A 19603-nucleotide genomic window follows, 5' to 3' on the forward strand; every position below is an offset into this window, starting at 1 on the left:
TTAAGAAAGTGCTTCACGAGAGGCTAAAACAACAATAAATCAACAATAAGATTCAATAAGAACATTTTGAAAAAGGAAGAAAATATAGGAAAAGCTGCAGGAAAAGTACTTCCACTCTCTGGTTGCTATTCAACATTTAGCCAGCAGGGGGCAGTGTTTGCCAAGGATTAGCTGCTGCGGTGGTCAATCTCCTAATCTCACATCTCACGATCTCAGAGCTGCTGACACCGGCAACTGATATTTCATTTTCAGCTCAAAGTCAAACTCTGGCCACAAGCAGACATGAAATAAATTGAAAAACAAAATGGCGTGTCCATCATGTCCGTGCCTGCAGGACTTGTTGGTGAGCAGCCGTGCTCCACTTGTCGCAGCCTCACAGAAACTGGAGCAGGTTACTTAGATTGACTTTACGTGGCCTTTCATGGTTTTACTCAATCAGTACGTTTCTATTTGTTTTGAAGCGTGGATTTGTTGCTGTGTGTATTTGACCCTTATATATAATGAAAAAGATATATTGTAAGAACCATACGGTGTCCTGCTGTAGAATCCCTCTGGTTGTCTACATCACTCTGTCATTCTGTCAGTGTTTGCTTGCAGGTCTCGCTCTGTGTTTGGAGTGGCTGCCAGGCTTGTGTGTTTTCTTTATGGGCTGTCAACGTCGCAGAGGGGTGCGAACCCTCCAATGAGCATTTGACTTATAGCTTCTTGCGCCATGCAGGAGCAAATCAGGGCAGGGAGGGAAAGGCAGAGAAAGTGCAGTGGTCAGGTGGGTAAAGAGTCCAGAAGCATGGCGAGTAAGCAGGTGCTCGGAGGATCGAGGCAGAAACTCTTTACATGAGGAGAGCACGCTAAAAGTGTTGCTGATGAGATGTGACCTGATGACTCTCTATGCCCACTCTCTCGAGTGGGCATACGTAGCATAGTTGATGCATTTTCAAATGAAAATGTGGTAGTGTGGATGTAGCCTAAGTGTATTTCAGTGTGATCCCAATTATATTTTTCCTCTTTTCAGTCCCCCTGTTTACAGCACATTAGATGTGTTGGTTCCTGGGGGGAGAAACACATGAGTTGCTCTCTCTCTCTGCACCTTATAATCGGCTTACAGAGGCTTTATTCTCTGCCGTTGTATGACATGAATAGGCTCGGAGATTTTCCTTAGACTCCATAGTGTGTTCGAAGTAGTGCTTGATAGAGGACAGGACTTCTTCTCCATGTGTAAACAGACATGATTGTATCAGGTCGTTTCTGCAGCAGATTTCACTGAGCAATAAAGCTGCAAGCGGAGAGACCTCATGGTTTCACCATGTGGCAACTGTTTGGAGAATCTGGCAAAACTCTGGTCAGCTATTAGCTCAATGAACTCTAATGCTCTTTTACACAAATACCTTCCAGTCTTTCGTACCACCTTTAACCCATCAGTGTCACTGTGGGACACCTCAGGCTTCACTGATGAGAGTACCTGAGACTTTAACTCCAAGATTGTTACCTGTTTACAAATACAAGAATCAAGCATCTCTCTCTCATCTTTGTCGGGATTGTCCCTAGAGGTGCAGCAATTAGTCGATCAACAGAAATATTTTCATAGGAGTGGATTTAGAGTGGGTCGTCCACTAACCAGAAGGTCGAGGATTCGATCCCTGGCTCCTCTAATGCCTATGCTGAAGTTTCCTTTGCCCCTAACGGCTGTGCCAGCAGTGTGTGAATAGTTTGTAATAGAAAACCAAGCATAGCATTGTACTCTATGTGACCTGTGTCACCTTGGAAACGGGGATATTTTTTCACTGTTTCCTGATGTTTTACAGACTGAACCCACATAGCTGCATTTTTTGGCCCAGATTTGGTCCACACTGTTTCACATCCACTCTGCCATCTGGCCCACATACAGCACAGAATGATGGTACTTGGGCACTCCGCTCCTGTTTGCCAAATCTGGGCCACAAGTAAGCTATAGCAATACTGTATATCACCCAAAGGTGCCAAAGGTGGCCCGAATGTGTTTTGTGCTAATTGGGCCATGTTCACCATTTGCCACATGGACCACTTTCGGTTCACATCCGGATTACACCTCGACTAGAGCACCGCATGTTTGCCAAAAAAGGCACAGATTTGTTTCGGGATATTTGGGCCACTTAAGGCTCACACCCATAAGAAAATAATGTGCACATTAGTCGACAATGAAAATAATAATTTGCAGCCCAAATTCCATCTCATGTTTATTACTTCCCAATGACACCTTGAGTCAAAGAACTAGTTCTTGTGTTCTTTTGGCAGTTGGCTACTTTGACCATAATATTAGGTTAAGCTCAGAAGGTCTGAGAAACTGATGGCTCTGCTGGAGTGATTTTTAAAATAATGTGCCATTTAATGTGTCGTGTACTGCAAAGGCCTAAAGTGGCTTTTCCTTTGCTACCATAAAAATGGTAGAAAAACCTGAGGACATGTATTTGGAGACTGATAAACCTTTAATCTGAGGTCAAGTCAGCTCAGAAGTGAAGGTGGGTTTTTTTCCTATCCGTGCTGATAAATCAGCTGCTGGCTTTCACTCACTTTCAGCAAACCTTTGTCCAATGTAACAGTAGCCTCGTCCTTCAGAGGAGCCCAGGGACCCTGGCTGCTCATACGGGTCATGTCATTGACTAATGGACTTTGCTTTTCTGAGACTGTGTGTGTGTGTGTGTGTGTGTGTGTGTGTGTGTGTGTGTGTGTGTGTGTGTGTGTGTGTGTGTGTGTGTGTGTGTGTGTGTGTGTGTGTGTGTGTGTGTGTGTGTGTGTGTGTGTGTGTGTGTGTGTGTGTGTGAGCGTGTGTGAAAGAGAGAGTGAGTGTGTGAAAGAGAGAGTGTATGTGTGCGTGCCTGAATTCAGCCACAGGGAAAGTCCATTGGTCATGTTTACTGTGGAGATATAGAGTAATCAGCCCTGTTGCAAAAGGTAGATACAAGACAGATAGTAGCCACAAGAGGCTAAACCCTTGACACACATGCACACACACACACACACACACACACACACACACACACACACACACACACACACACACACACACACACACACACACACACACACAGTATTGTCTGTGTTAAACAACTCCAATGCACTGTGCATTTTTTTCATCCATGACTGTGGATTACAAACTATTAAACCAGACGGGGAACACTCTCTTAAGCTGAAGTTGAAAAATATTATCATCATCATTATCATCATCGTTATCATCATTATTATCATCATTATTCAGCACGTGTCTCACAGGCAGACACTCTCAAGGTCATAGCCGCTATTAAAATCTCCTGGAACACATTTATCCTGCAGAATCTGTCTTGAGTCTTGCTCCGTGGAACACAGAACCCGACCAGCTAACCACGTGTAATTTCCTCTTATCCTCAGAGCGAAATAACAGCGGCGGCTCAGCGTGCAAGCAATTAAAAGTTGGACTCCCACCATGTTTTCCTTATCAGTGTGTGCTGCAGCGAGCGGGGCACCCAAACAAGGCTGAGTCCACAGTCATGTGCCCGAGTGCGAATCGAGCTTGTCTCAAAGCCTGTAGGCACGAAGAAAATGGGCAAATAATTGGATATTTTTAAATATTCTTTGTATTTAATGGCTGACTTAAGGCTATAAGCCCTCTGTTGTGGTTGTGTGAAGCAATTAAGCCATCTGGAAAACAGCGCACACACAAAACACACTTGTGCCTGTGCAAACGTGAGAGCTTCTGCTAATTTATTATTAAGAGCTGGCCCACACACTTGTATCCCATCTGTGCATGTCACCGAAATCCTGTTTTTTTTCCGCGATACACGAACAAATCTACATGAGAGTTCAGGGTCATGATTTGAAACACAGAAATACCGTATAGTATTTGACCTCTAACTTTAATACAACTGTGCATCTCGGGCCATTGCGTTCATCTTAACTGATTTTTGTTTTGCCCAATTTTGATCCATGGCTTTCAAACAAAATTACACCATAAACAAAATAGACAGGTCTAAAGTTTCTTTCAGACGTTCACTGAAGTCCAGACATTTTCCCTAAAATTTCCCAAGAATGCAAGTGTTTAAGTCAGTTGCTCTGGACATTTTCCCAAACTTTTCTTTGACAGCCCTAATGTCCGAAAAATGTTTGCAGGAGTTTGTGTGAGACTACAGCAGGAAAATGTCACAGCGAGCAAATGGCTTTGTTGACGCCAACGAAGATGTCAACTTAGAAACACAACAAGGTTTTAGAGCTTTTAGCAATGAGGGAGATATTTATGCATCATGTCCTGCCTCCTGCATGCTATACCCAAAACACAAGCTTTTCTTTCTTTGTGGTCAGAGTTTTTTGTTGTGCAGGGGGAAACCTGTTCCTCTTGAAGTATGTTAGATTTAAGATTATTTTCAGTGAAAACACAGTCATTCTTAAAGCATCATAGGTAACCAATTGCACCTGGGCTCTGATAAGACTGTAACTGCGTTCCCTGAACCTTCGAACTTTTCGGGGTTGTACTGTAGACACTGGATAGAAAGCAGATTTTTTTAAATATGAAAAGTCACAGATTGTTGCACAATGAGGCTAAATCCTGTCTGAGTGAAGGAAGAACAATCCAAAGTCTGTACGACCTGTATCTCACAGAGATTGATGGTCATTGTCTGCTTTCCCTGCGTGTGTGTGTGTGTGTGTGTGTGTGTGTGTGTGTGTGTGTGTGTGTGTGTGTGTGTGTGTGTGTGTGTGTGTGTGTGTGTGTGTGTGTGTGTGTGTGTGTGTGTGTGTGTGTGTACAAGTTTGTTTGGCAAAGACTGGAGGACAGCCCATCTCCCAGTTACTGCACTCACACACACACACACACACACACACACATACTCACACATTAAGAGAGAGAGAGAGAGAGAGAGAGAGAGAGAGACAGACAAAGAGAGAGAGAGCCTTGTTACACTCCTCCTCAGGGATTTGCTTCCCTCCAGGGGGGCTAAGGGAACGGACCTGCTGCCCACACTGCTGAATGAGAGAGACAGGAAGAGAATGGTGAATGAATGGAGCAGAATGAGCGAGTGAGCAGCAAGAAGTGGGACTCGTTTGACGGGTTTTGTTTCCGCTGGCACCGAGCATGCCTCACTGGCAGGTTCTGGCTGTCAGTGGTACCTGCGTACTGATCTGCTTCCAAACGGACTGCGTGCTGGTGGAGAGGTCGCCTCTTTATGCTGCAGCTTTAGGCCAGAGCCAGTCCCAGCCTCAGCCTGCGCCGCTCACTCAGACATGGGGCCGGTCTGCTGCAAGCCGGACAGACTGAAGAAACAACATCTCCAAGGTAACGGGAAACAGATGCTGGAGATTTTTTTTACAAGTGTGGTGGAGACTGGATCGGAGCGCCTGGGTAGCTGTGAGACTGATGGGATTTACAGTATGCTTAGAACAATCTCTTCTTTATGGCTTTTCTTTTCGCACAGTGTGGCGGTGCCGACTCCTGTTCTCACCCTGTTTGCTGGAGCTTATACACAAGATGCATCATTTGTTGAGATTGTTACACTTTTGAATTGAATCTATTCCTGTTTTTTTCAAATTTGCTATGGATCAGACAGACAGCAGCGGGACTTAATGTGGAAACTTTTACTATAATCTGCTTTATTCTTCTTTTTCTATCTCTCCTTCTCCCCTTTCTTCTGACCTTTGTATATCCTGACATGGAGATTAAGGTCATCTGGCCAAATCTTTTCCAACTGCCATTATTTACATTGCTTGGCAGTTTCTTCCACGACTGACAGCTCAAACACACAACCTCTAGTATAATGTATTGTAACTCACAGTAGAAATGTTGCGGTGGGAACAACAGCAGTGGTCGATGAAATAACATGAGGGTAGATGTTAAATGCTAAACAATGCTCTACTACACCTGATGAAACAGATTTTGATGCCACTCGCACAAAACAACTGAATCATGAAACACTGGTCATCAGTTGACATGATGTGTATTTCACATTAGTGGGACGTTGAGCATGCAGAGCGGAAATCCTGAAACACAGTTGCGGAATTGATTTTTTAATACACACAAAGGAAAGCTGCTGGAGTATGAGACTGAACGTGTATCATCACCATGACTCCATTATCAGGTTCAAGCAGAATTACTGATCTAAGATGCAATTCTACCGCATGGTCCTCAGTCATGTTTGTGTAATACACTCTCCATCTTTCTCTCATTCTCTCATTCATGCCAACAATAAGCTGTATAAATCCCCAACCAGTCATCAGTCACATTATCAATAGAGGATGTAGCCTGAGGGACAAGGAACATCAACACATTCAATAGTGTTGTATATAATCTGTAGTATCGATCAGGGGAGGGAGCCGCAGAATCAAGGTCCCGCCAACACACATGCTTGACCAATCCTGAGTCAGTCTCAGCTGTCAATCATGACTTTTCGTTCATACTTACATAGAGTGTGTGACACACAAGTTATTCCTTCAAGCAAGTAGCTGTGGGAAAAACATCAGCTTAGCATCAACTTACGTGGCTACTAGCCAACTGTGTTAGCTAAAGAAGAAAAGTCTCATTGCGTCTTGATCACCACCTGGTGGCTGGCTGCAGCACAGGTCATAAATCCTGCCTCCTCCATGTTAGTGGATGGGATACAGACGAAAATAAAAAGTCCCAAGTACACGTCAAATACATTCTTCTCAAAGATGGTTTCTGTCATTTGGGCAGTTCTTATCACACTGGTGATTGTGCCAGTGCTATTTGTCCTGGTAAGATTGGTTTTGATTAGTTATTTGATGCTTTAAAAACGACTCATGATTGGCCGAGCGAATGTGTCGGTGGGACCTCGTTCCTGCAGCTCCATCCCCTGATTGCTTCTGCACTGCAACATGGCCGTGTTTGTATCTGGGATATTTTGGCTTCGCTTCTGGACAGGGAGAGGAAGTGGATAATTGTCGTCCATCTTTATATATACGGTCTATGATTATCTATCTATAATTTAACAAATTTGCTTTTCAATGGCTTAAACAGTGGAGTAATGTGATTACTTCTTCGACGCTTAATAGATGCAATTACGTTTTTCTTGCACGATGCTGTTCTTTAACACTCACACGATAGCGACACCTCATGATTTTGACAATGTTCATCTTTTTTAAGAGCTACAAGGTTTACAGCAGCAATGACTGACACACCACCTCACGGAGAAAAACATTACCCAGACTGGCCTGTGAGACTTTTGATGCTTCAAAGGTGCAGCCCCTCCACTCTCTCCTGCTGAGTATCACACCCCAGATTGACAATTTAATAAGTTCAAACAGTGGCACCAGCGAGATAATGGCTTTTCCTTTGCACCGTCAAAACTGCTCGTCTCCCTTCCTCCCCCCTGTCCACTTATATACCATTCAACGGTGTCTATGAGCTGTCTGACATTTGAGAACCGCAGCTATAATTGTTAAGAATATATCTTCCATGCTCAGACGCTGAAAACGCAGCAGGAGCTTTTTGAACATTCAGACTCAAATGTCATCCTCGGTCTGATCGGCGTGTGGAAGAGCTAAAATCAAATTCATAACCGGGACTTTTAGAGAACTACTCAGTTTAGTGCGTGTCTCTGTAAAGTCTGTAGCCAGTGTTATCTTCATTGGCTCTGAAAAAGGGACTTTTTAGGGCTCTCATCCATCCAGCCTTGGATGTTCAAATGGTTTTCGTGGCTTTCAACTACGTTGGGATTGATTTTAAGTGGCTCTGCGTGTGTGTGTGTCTTATCGGGTCATGATTCACTGACGACTTAAGTATTGGACGTGCTTGCAGGCTCCGTAACGTCTGAGTCTGTTTCTCTGTATCTTTATTCACCCGATTAGTGCGACTCTTTTCCTGAGGACAAATGAAAGGACAAATTTAAATTCTATTGTACATATTCACACACACACAGACAGACACACACACACTGAGCACATGTGAAGACAGGCTGCGGTGGTGTTGTTCATCAGGACAGTGTGAGTTTGCAGAGCTGGGTGACAATGGCACTTAGCTTTATGGCACCACTGTTTGCATTTGGATTCCCTCCTCACGGCTAAATGACTGCGACAACAATGACTGTGACTGTGGCAACAACATCTTTCAACACTAACGGCTCGGGCCAAACAGAAAACACACAACTTTCTCTCCTGATTTATGTAAATGTGTAGCAGAAAGAAAGCAGCATATACACACAATGGTGGTGGAGTTACTGTGTATTGTGTCACTGGGGTTTCTATACGTAGCAGGTGATCACCTCTCTGCTGTAGTTCAATACATGTTTAAGTATTTAGACATTTAGTGTCTCTGAAATGTTGGAAAAGTTAAAATGTTGGAGATGTGTCAAAACAATCCTCTTTATAAATGTCTCTGTTCATAATGCAGACTAAATTCATTCCATGAAAATGAGAACTGAAGTGACTGGTACCATAATTACAGGAAGGGAGGGTCATAGCAAAAAACTCCACAACACTCAAAGTGCAGCAAATGTGCCACCTAGTGGTGAAAAGCCCGTATAGCACATTAGTTGTGACTGTCAATCCCAGACAAAACGCTTTTCTGATATGATAAATAAGATAGGATAAGATAATTCCTTTGCCAGCTTGCTCTCAGATTAAAGTATCAACAATATAGAATAGAATAGAATACACTAAATAAAACAATTTTCTAAGTCTAAAAATGTGAGTCAAAACTAAAATAAAAGTATAAAGAGCATACACACTGATGCAGAACTAGTGCCTTATAGCTAATAATAGAATAGAAGTGAGAACAAAAAAGTTACATTGAAACTAATACTATACAGGCAGTAAGTAGAAATAATAAAATAAGTAAGTAATATGGGATATTGCACACATTTAAAATAATATAATAAGGAAAAGGTACATTTTATATCCAGTAATCAACAACCACTTATAGGATAAAGTCAGTAAATACTATTTGCAGCCTGTTCTGTACTAACCTCTACTTTTCGTCTGCTTGTCCCTTCTGTTTGTCCCTATAGGTGGAACAGGAGAGAAGGACCGGGCACCAATCAGTCATGAATCCTTCCTGCTCATGGCAAACTCCCAGACAGACATGGATGACTGGGTCAAGGCCATACGGCGAGTCATCTGGGCGCCGTTTGGAGGAGGTAAAGTCAAATCTGTTTGATAATCAACCAAACAACGTTGACACGTCTCATAATAACATGAGATCTGCTGCGTTTTATAGCGGTTTGCTGTGTGCTCGTTAGTCCATAAAGTTGTTACTGTCCACACAGACAGTCAGACGTCATAGATTCAGCTGCAGTTGTGTGAGTAGCTGCAAGTTGCATGCAATGTAAATCTCTCTCTCATGGAAGAACTTCTCTACATACATGTTGCACATTAATTTCTGAGGATGTGCACAACCTACATACTAAACTGACGCAGGATTTTGCCTATGCGGAGTTAATAGCAAGTATATCCTGGCCCTTATGTGGAGGAGGAGGAGTTTATGACCTTTACTGCAGCCAGCCACCAGGGGGCGATCAAGACGCTTTGGCTTCACTTTTGGGGAGCTGTCATGTCGTCCATCTTTATATACAGTCTATGATCCAACCTCATAAGAATGAGCAGCAATTGAAATTAAAGGGAAGATTGTTTTGCAGAAACATAGACAATTCACAAAGTGAAGTATAATTCAACAAAATCAACGATTCCTCATTGAGTTTGAAAACAACCACCAGCCGTTCTGATGAAACATTACTCATTTGTCCTCATCTGTAATAGTTACAACAACTCTTTACTTGGACTGAGGCTGTTGATTCCAAGGCTTAGCTGCGACATATTTACATTTGTACGTGGAACAAGATATTGCTGCTGAAACCGAAAAGGACCCTGGTGTGTCCTCGTTTTGCTGTATGAGTTACAGACATGAGCCCAGCCATGCAAAGTATCACCTACCCCTCCACTGTGTCTCATTTCCTATGCCAGCAGTTAATTCTCACCCTGATGTCACTATTATACTGCCGTACCTGACAGGAGAAATGTGATCAGAGTTCGCTGTCATCTCCAACTGTCTCTTAGGGTTTCTGCTTGTGGTGGCACCTGTTGAGGCTTCATTAAAGTACATGTACAAGCGCTGATTGCAGTTCAGCCTGTGGAGTGTGTTGCCGTGTCTCCTCTAAGTGCAGCGGTGAGCCTGTGGTTAATTCTCAGCCTGTCTGCTCCGGACTGGACGTCTGACCTGTGTTACTAAACAGGAGGCCAGAAATATAAGCAGGCCTGTCTGGATGTAAACTGGGCCATAAGGAGCAGCTGAAGAGCAAGGTGTTGGGTTACAAAGGAGCTGTGTATTAATAGGGTGATATATGTCGAATAACACACCGCTGATATATAGTGTATGATGTCACTGGTCTCTTTTTAAAATTACATTTTCAGCAGCTAGGTTTAACCCCTGCTGGCTAGACTCGAATGATGATTGGCTTAAAAGGATTTAGGATTTTATTGCATTTATTGATCAAAATGTCTACAAATTACATAAAACATAAAAGGCATCAAATTCTCATTGTTGAGAATTGTCTTCTACCTTTGCTGATTGTTGGTTACCAGGATTAAGCAAAAACTACCTAAAGGGATAGTTCACAGAAAAAGGAAAATTCACTCATTATCTAATCACCACTATGCCGATGGAAAAAGTGTTTTGTGTTTGAGTCCACAAAACACTTTTGGAGGTTCAGGGGTAAACAGCGTTACAGCCAAATCCAATATAATTAAAACTTATATATATACATGTAAATAGAAAAAAATAAACTTGTGATCGATTCTTAAAACGCCTCCATGCTGCTCCTGTGGTGTCATCCAAGTCTCATCAAAGCCCCGACATTCAAATTCGACTCAAACAATCCCGTTGCCCAAGGGCAAGCGCGGTGTGCAAGTTAGCATTGCCACTTCCGGTAGCGGACTTTTAGGCTTAAAACACAGTGTAAATGCCTCAGCTTTCAAACACAATGTTTTATAGCAATAAATAAGTAATTAAAATCAAATTTACATTTTTGAATAATTTTTTGACATGTACTTTGACTTTTTAGCATTGTCCATGTTCCATCCACTAACATGGAAGAGGCAGGTTTAAGACTTATATTGTAGCCCTCCACCAGAGGGCGATCAAGACGCATTGGCTTCACTTTTGGGGAGCTGTCATGTCGTCCATCTTTATATACAGTCTATGGTTGTGACGGGGCTTAGGACCACTAAATCCCCCCCCAGATATGTTATACATATTTTAAATTCTGTCACATGGGGATAGAAACATCACATTCATCTATAAAGTGTAGTGGTAATCTGTGAATCCATGTTGGCTCGGTCACATTTCTCTCAGCCGTCTCACATTCTCATGGGGGGGGGGGGGCTGTCTTGTCTCTCAGTTCTCGGTCCAGAATAGATCTGTCGCCAACTCATAGCCCTGTCGTTAACGGCAGGATTGTGGTCACGGCAGACTGACCCCCGTCTGCTGGCCACATTTCTCTGCTCCATCAGCTGCTGTCTGCTGCTGCTCGTCCGTACTACTCCTCGACTGCAGCTCGCTTCAGAGGCACGGGACTTTGTAAATGCGAGGTTAATCTACCGGCGCAGTCAAATGCCTGAACTGGAATGGATGAACTTGGTGAAATGTGGGTTTGGGGTGTATGAGAAGCATTCTCTGCTGCTGTGCAGCCGCTGCTCAGTGAACTACTACGATTACTCCGAGCTGTCGACCAGCTGCGACTGCTGCAGTCAGTCAACAGGTAACAAACAGTAAGGAATTATATTTAGTTGGTTTAACCATGTGTTGCTAAAGTGTTGAAAATGACCTTGTTCTTTCTTGCATATTGTTTATTTTGGCTAATAATTTCCATTTTCCATCCTAAATGTATTAAACCCATACAAAGATCAACAGTTTAACACTTTTCATTCTTTGATACTCTCCTCAACCAATTCAAAGCAACGCTGTGCAACTTTTTTCCCTTCAAACAGCAGCTTCAAATTTAATTTGATGGTTCACTGACTTGGAATATGGAGAATGTTTCCTCTGTCATCTCCACTCCTCACCCTGAACGTCTGTTCTTACTCCTTGTAACTTTGTGACAAGTGTGGAACTGAGTGAAGCCTTGTTATTAGACATGACCTACAGGTCAAATTTAGTTTACCTTCCACATTATTCAGATGAGAGGTGGAGCAGCCGGGTGCAGCAGACAGAGGCAGAAAGAACCGCGATGCACCCAAAAACCGTGGTCAGCTCTAATCACCACAAACTGTCTTGACATCTTCGTCGGTGTCCTCTACGTGTAGGACGCTGCTTTTTCACAGGGAGATATTTGTTTTCTTTAGGTATTTTTTTTTTCATTTTTGCGTCTGTAGCGTGTTTGAAGCGCCATCAACTGCCCCCACTGGATCGCGGTAAATCCAGCGTGGGATCCCCTGCTGTGTTCACACATTGACTTCTCCTGGATTTCTACAGACTTTATACCAGGAGGTCAGGCGGATAGATTCTGCAGAAACTACGAGGCCTCTAACTCGGACATTTGCGTTCACACAAAATACGGAGGAACAGCGGAGTCCAGTGCATGTTTGAGAGCAGCTTGATAGTTGAAACATACATTTGAGGACCAGCAAGTTCAGAGTAATGCTGAACTTTAGATCAGTTCAAAAGACTTAGAAGTCATTAAAATAATAACAAATATTGTTGTATTTGTTACAACTGCAGCTCTTCAGGTTCAGGAAGCCGGGGATCACAAGGAATATCCACGGTTGAGTTGTGTTTCTGTTCACTGACACAATTAATGTGGCTGCAGAGGGCGCTGTTGCTCAGTAAAAGTGACATAGTGTTGCTTTAAATTCTGCACCAAGGTATGTGCCTGCAGAGGACAGGACAATAGGGTGATGTTGGCCATGCTGTGGTTGGGGGTCCTTAAAGCCTGTCATGGGCCGTGACATGAAATAATCAGTAACTGTTGCTACGAGACAAACTCAGATTCAAGATTCAAGTCTAGATACAGTTACAAAATAATTATAACCTTCGATTGTCGAGGAGAGTACATGTAAATAAAAAAATTGAAAAACAGATCACTGCAACAACGGCTGAACCGTCAAACCTTCATATGCATGGATATTTCATGTTTCCTCCATCTGTCCCCAGGGATATTTGGCCAGCGTCTAGAGGACACGGTGCAGTATGAGAAGAAGTTTGGCCCCCGGCTGGCCCCTCTGCTGGTGGAGCAGTGTGTGGACTTCATCAGGGAGCGGGGTCTGGATGAGGAGGGTCTCTTCAGGATGCCGGGACAGGCCAACCTGGTCAAAGATCTGCAAGAGGCCTTCGACTGCGGTGACAAGCCTCTGTTTGACAGGTAGACAGAAGGGGGTGTTGTGGGGGTGCTGCAGCTTTTTAAGAGTGATCATTAAACTCTCAACATCCAGGAGAGAGAGCATTATTTTTCTGTGCTCTCTTGTAGTAACACAGACATCCACACGGTGGCATCCTTGCTGAAGTTGTACCTGCGGGAGCTGCCTGAACCAGTCATTCCCTTCTCCAAATATGAAGACTTTCTAACCTGTGCACAGCTTTTGGCCAAAGATGAGGAGGAGGTATGTGCAAGTGTGTGTTTGTGTGTGTGTTTGTGTATTTGTACTTATATATTTCTGAGGACTATTTTGAGCATAGACCTTTACGGAGTGACGACATTTTGGGAAAGTAAGGACATCTAGGCTGGTCCCCAATTGTCTGTTTGAGGGTTAAAACATGCTTTTAGGGTCAAGGTTAGAATTATGTCCGGGTTTGGGTTTGGGAATTGAACCCATCTCCTCTGGAAGGACACAGGAGGTGCAATATACAGTTTTCACACAATCACAAACTGCTGTCACAGCTGTCAGGGGCAACTTGGTATTCAGTATCGTGCCCAAGGACAACTCGGTATGTGGAAAGGGTTGAGACAGGGATCAAGCTGCCAACCGTCTTTTTAGTGGACAACGCGCTCTACTCTTCTTAGAGCCTATAGCCACACACACAGTAAAGAAAATGATTTGCCATGAGTCTTAACATAGCAATGAGTCTCATCGCTAAGACAGAAGAAGTAAAAGATTGGGTGTGTGTGTATGATGTTGTACCTAAAACTGATATAACCTCTCTTTAATCAGGGGGTCCAGGAGCTTGGAAATCAAGTTAGCACTCTACCTCTACCTAACTTCAATCTCCTCAAGTACATATGCAAGTAAGTGCACTGCCTTCTTTTCTTCTGATTCCAAGGAACAACAGCGACTGATACATTTATACATGTGTATATTTGATCCGTTTTGGTTGTTTCCAGAATGATAATTAACACAAGAATTCAGGAGGAATACAACTTCAGTATTTAACTCTTAATCTGTCTAGATTCCTTGATGAGGTCCAGTCCCACTGTATTCAGAACAAGATGAGTGTCCAGAACCTCGCCACAGTATTTGGACCAAATATCCTTCGACCCAAGATGGAGGACCCAGTCACCATCATGGAAGGTATGGACGATATAGTCACCGCGAACTACCGTAAAATCCCATATTGCAATGCAGCTAGAAGTACTGACAATTAAACATACTAAATACATAAATCTTTGATCATCCTATCTGAATGTGTTTCATATCGTCCAGGCACCTCTCTGGTCCAGCACCTGATGACAATCCTCATTAGGGAACACAACCGTTTGTACTCAGGTAGGGACCAGGAGGGACTCACCGTACCTCAAACTGAGCTCCCCATCCAGGGGCATCAGCTGCAACATCGCAGCCTGGGAGCCTGGATCTCTGAGGAGGACCTTCAGAGCGGCCCGGTCTCCAACCCCGACCAAGAGATAGACAGCAGTGCCTCGTCCCTGGACGCCAAACTGTGTGCGGCGGTCACACCCACCCAAAGCCCGAACCTAAACCCTGGACCAAAACTGGGGTCTTCGTCAGGGAAGGGCGAGACAGTGGTCAGCCCGAGCAAACAATCCAAGACCATTCCTTCCTGGAAGTACTCGTTCAAAAGCTCCTCAGCGCCACGTTCTCAGCCACAAGCCAAGCCAAGCAGTGGTGGCGCAGGCTCTGTGGCAGATACAACTAGTGTATCTTCTGGTGGGGGAGGAGGTGGAGGTGGTGGTGGGGGTAACTGGCTCATGAATGGTTTGTCCTCCTTGAGGGGACACCGGCGCACATCCTCAGGCGAGCGGTCCGCCCGTGACCGTGACTCCACCGGCTCCTCGCAAAGACTGTCCACCTATGACAATGTCACCTCCTCGTCCAGCATGGGGAGCGTACCGAGCGTATCCAGCACCCCGTGGTCCACCTCATCCTGCGAGATCTCCGTTCCAGACTCGGCGAGCGAGCCTTCAGCAAACGAGAACTGTGGAGAGAGTGGGGAGAAGGGGGATTGGATGGAGAGCCAGAGGGAGATCGACAGAGGAAGGGATGGAGGGATGATGACGGACCCGGGCTCTGAGCAGGACAGTTGCGAGGCCATGGAGCTGTGCAGCAGCAGTGCGGCCTGCAGCGAGAATGGGAACACGGTCGCGGCAGCTGGCGTGCCGTCCATTATCATGTCCGAGGATGGAGACGAGGTAAATTCAACGCTGAGCAGTCTGGTGGAAGGACTGAAGGACGAGCTGATGAAACAGAAGACTTCCTACGAGGCAAGGATACAAAAGTAAGTCTGTGCGCTAGCATTTACGAAACTTCTTCATAGGTGTGTAGATTTCGTTTGTCAAATAATTTGTTCAATATCAAGGGTCCTTGGCAAGAGTGACTACAACACAATGGGGTCAACTGCTAAGTTGGTATTTAGTGGAATTGATACAGACTATTTCTTGTTACACTATGTACAGATATACAACAAAACATATTTTCTAACTTGTGTGTTACATTACTGGGGAGTAAACGTGAATTTCAATGACCTTTGTCTTTTGTCTGTGTTGTGTTGCATCTCCTCAGACTGGAAGAGTCCAGCGCTGCTCTGTGTGCGCAGATGGAGCGTTTGGAACAAGAGATGGAGCAGGAAAGGAAGAAGCAACGCATGCTGGAGATCAAACTGCGAAACTCCGAACGGGCAAGAGAGGATGCGGAAAACCGCAACCGGCTCCTTGAGAAGGAGATGGAGGATTTCTTTTCCACGCTGGGAGATCTGGCCCTGGGTGCGAGGACTAGCGACATTTGATTCGTCCGGGCCACTCGTCTGTCTTGTGTCCAAAACTGTGGCTGTCATCAGGGTTTATAGTTTGGGGGCTGATTGTTTTTTTCAACGCCCTCCTCAGTGCATCAGGGCGTTCCTTTAAAAGAAGAACACAGCAAGAGAATAATGGAACTGGCCATATTTGAATACATTCAGGACAAACTCAGATGGAAGAGGACATTGTGAAGGAAGTAAAAATCAAACTGGGACTGACTGTGCGGTCCGTGTCAGAATCCATCTCCATCAAGCATCAGGCAGTTGTGACTTTGTTTCACGTTAAGCTGGGGCTCCTGTGATCACACTCCAGTGTAATGTGAAGCAGTATTTTAACAGTTTGGATGATCACATGTAACTGGTGGAACTTCCTGTTCTCTGACACTCTCTGACCTGGAGAGCACTGACCTCTGACACCGCTACATGACACAGACACAAGTGAATACTGTTGGAGATGCTCATGTCAAATTCAGTCAGCTGATTGAAATTTGTCTCAATCTGATACTTATCTTGAAATGAGATGTTTTGTATGATGTATTTGGGCCATACTGAAGAAAAGAAAAATCTGAGATTTTGAGAATTAAATTGTAATATTAAGAATGAATTAGTAATTAAGAGGAAAGTCGGTATTTAACGCGAAAAAAGTCATACTTTATTTAGAAAAAAGGCGTAATATTATTAAAATAAAGAGAAAGACATTATTTAGGAAATAAGCATCAGGTTTAATTCATGGTTGCTGCAGTTCCTTTGGATCCAGCATCAGGATTATCAATCTCATTGTTTCATGACAAACTACAAAACACAGATGTGACCAAAAATTACCACCAAACATTTCCTCCTCCACAAGAGGAACGCGTGGTTCTTTCTTCACAACAGACAGCGTTTATTGATTATTAAGTCCTCGAACTATTTTGTTAATTATGAAGCCTATACTAAACTGTAAGTTAACAAGATGTCCACATTCCTCACTCTAACACAACCTTTTCCTCCTTATATTACAACTTTATTCTTGTAATATTATGCCTTCATTTTTCTAAAGATCTCAATATGTTTTAATTTCCCTTTAAGTGGCCCGAATATTCCATCACAGTTTTGGGATATGGTTTTATTCACATATTTGTCCTCAGCCTGAAGTGGTAGCTAACCAGTAAAATCACACTCTCTTTGGGTGGATATGAAGATACAGAAGTGTTTTTTTTAAAAGAGTGCTGTACATTATACAGAGTGACAAAAGGTTTACTGTTTCTGGACTTATAGTTGGAATAAGCAGCAGAAATGAAAGTTAAAGGATCTACATTTGCTGGGCTGATATCTCTCTGAAGCTATTAGCGTGGCTAGAGACCATTAGGGTTCATGTGTTTGCGTGATTTGAGTGAACAGACTCTCGAACAACAGCTTTAGCAGAGGTTCTTTATCCTGCTGTCCTGTATTTGTGCTGCAAACACATGATGCTGTTTTACTGTGGAGCAGGTTCAGAAATCCAGGTTTTTCCAAGTTATCCTGTTTGGTCACACAACCAATCAGAAGCAGTAGCCAGTGGAACCTCTGCAGTTGCCTCTTCCAGTGCCTCTCGTCACCATCTACATGGTTTCCATGTCCCTTTGATGGCAAAGCCTCAGTCTTCGGTTGACTCCGATCCTCACAGATGTCAATATACCTTTAACGTGCAGACAAACACAACAGGGATGATGAACACATTTTCCTCAAGAATGTTCCACTCAGCGCACGCTGCCTCAGTGTGGCCCAGTTGGTGAAGACCATTACCGGTGCACAGTAAATACCAAAGCTGGAGTGCCTCAGCTGTTCGCTCACTAAACATCAGGATGGCCTGCCTGGAAGACGTGTTGGTTTTGGCACATGAAGCTGAACACTGCCCTCAAAAAAACAATGGAATTTCCTGGTTGTGCCTTCAGGGAAGTGTTTTGAAATAGGAAAAAGGTAGAGTGTTGCTTGCTTGTCCAGAGATGTAGTGCATATATTGGCCCATAGTACACACAGTGGCTGCATTGTTGTTTCTTTTTTTTATATATATATGGCGACAAACTGCTGAAGATGAATACCTTGATCTCCCCAGAAGGTGCCAATTCTTGTGAAAGTGATTTGTGAATTGAATGGAAGTTTTGAATCGAGAATGTATACTTGTAGTGAATGTAATGTGTTGTCGATGAAACCAGCCCGATGAAAAAAGAAAAAAGGAAACGATTAACAGAGGGTAAAAAATCGGATAAACTCTCTGTAATACTGAACATGTGATGTATTATGGGATGCATTAAACAGATCCAGGTGGCTGTGATGTGCTTTATAGATCTAGTCCTTGGGATTATTATTTTATATTTCGAAAAATGAAGAGTTCGCAGATATTGGTTTTCTGAAAATTGCATGTTGTTACTTTGCTGAAAAATGTCTTTTAGCAACTTATCACGAATCAGAAGAATGTCCGCAAGCGGTTAAAGTGACACTTGTTCCTTTAAAGGCGCCACAAACAGTATATATTATTAAAAGTGAAAGTGTGCTTTCAGTTGGATAATGTGACTTTTTTTTTTTTACACAAACAAACATAAAGCCAGTGGTATTACACTACCCTTGTTAATTGCACAAGGTGTTTTTTTCCATTGAGGCCTATGTACGACCACCACCACTAGGGTCCACAGTACAAAGTCTAAAGCAGGTTCTTTGATTCCAACAGAGACAATAATTTTCCTCTTATGTACGTCTCACAATTGAAGGTGTTTTTTTATTTCTCTGCTGGTTATCTATGGTGCTTATTTATTATGGATTTCCACTATTGTAATGAATGGACATGTATGGGAATAAAAGTGACAAAGATCATTAGTGAACTTGGCATATTTGATCTTGTCTGACAAACCAGTGCGTCTGTTCATGTCTGTCATTATTGAAAAAGAGTAGATCATCCTATCTTGTGTTTATTATTTCAGCCTGGGTACCACCCACACAAAGAATGCAGAAGACCCAACACACCGAAGAGTTTTATGTGGACGATTTGATCTACATTGTGAAAAACTACTTTCATGACTACACAGAGTCAAGAATGCTCCTCAGGATGTAGGCGGATACGTTTCCTAGTCACTGATCAAAATAACTTCACTGCAATAACATTAGCTGATTGACCACAAGATAGAAATCTCCTGGAACACCTAAAAAAGAAGATGGAACAAAAATCAACCTCTGTCAAAATGACAAAAAGAGGAAAAGCTCAAAACCAAGACCGTCCTCATCTGTCCAACTTTGTGGTTCTACCATTTACCCGAAGATTTCACTAATCAGAAGCAAATAGATGAATACAAGACTGATCTGTTATCAGATTCAGTAAAAGGCTTGGTCTGTGGTCCACTCACTGAAGAGGGTAAGTCAGAAATCCACGAAGAGCTGAAAGAGGCTGCAGTTTCTCACAAAATGCTGAATTAGATTATTATTTTTTACACCTAGTTATTTTTAAACTGGACAGATACACATACT

The 19603-nt window shown here is 43.3% G+C and overlaps 1 protein-coding gene across 4 annotated transcripts in view; it reads left to right on the plus strand.

The window, feature by feature from the left end:
• si:dkey-191m6.4 (rho GTPase-activating protein 22) overlaps positions 1 to 18994 on the plus strand; it is a 30932-nt gene extending 11938 nt beyond the window's left edge. For 2 of the 4 annotated variants that reach the window (XM_035144817.2, XM_035144815.2), the window contains 7 exons: positions 8961 to 9089; positions 13097 to 13304; positions 13410 to 13542; positions 14092 to 14165; positions 14327 to 14448; positions 14581 to 15610; positions 15895 to 18994. In XM_035144817.2, coding sequence (XP_035000708.1) covers positions 8961 to 9089; positions 13097 to 13304; positions 13410 to 13542; positions 14092 to 14165; positions 14327 to 14448; positions 14581 to 15610; positions 15895 to 16117 — 1919 coding nt within the window. In that variant the 3' untranslated portion in view covers positions 16118 to 18994. Of the gene's footprint in view, positions 1 to 4848; positions 5279 to 8960; positions 9090 to 11065; positions 11706 to 13096; positions 13305 to 13409; positions 13543 to 14091; positions 14166 to 14326; positions 14449 to 14580; positions 15611 to 15894 lie in introns of those variants that run through there. The other 2 variants (XM_035144812.2, XM_035144814.2) reach the window with 2 other exon arrangements.
• Positions 18995 to 19603: the final 609 nt, after the last annotated feature.

This window comes from Hippoglossus stenolepis, chromosome 21, assembly GCF_022539355.2.
Source record: "Hippoglossus stenolepis isolate QCI-W04-F060 chromosome 21, HSTE1.2, whole genome shotgun sequence".
NCBI lineage: Eukaryota > Metazoa > Chordata > Actinopteri > Pleuronectiformes > Pleuronectidae > Hippoglossus > Hippoglossus stenolepis.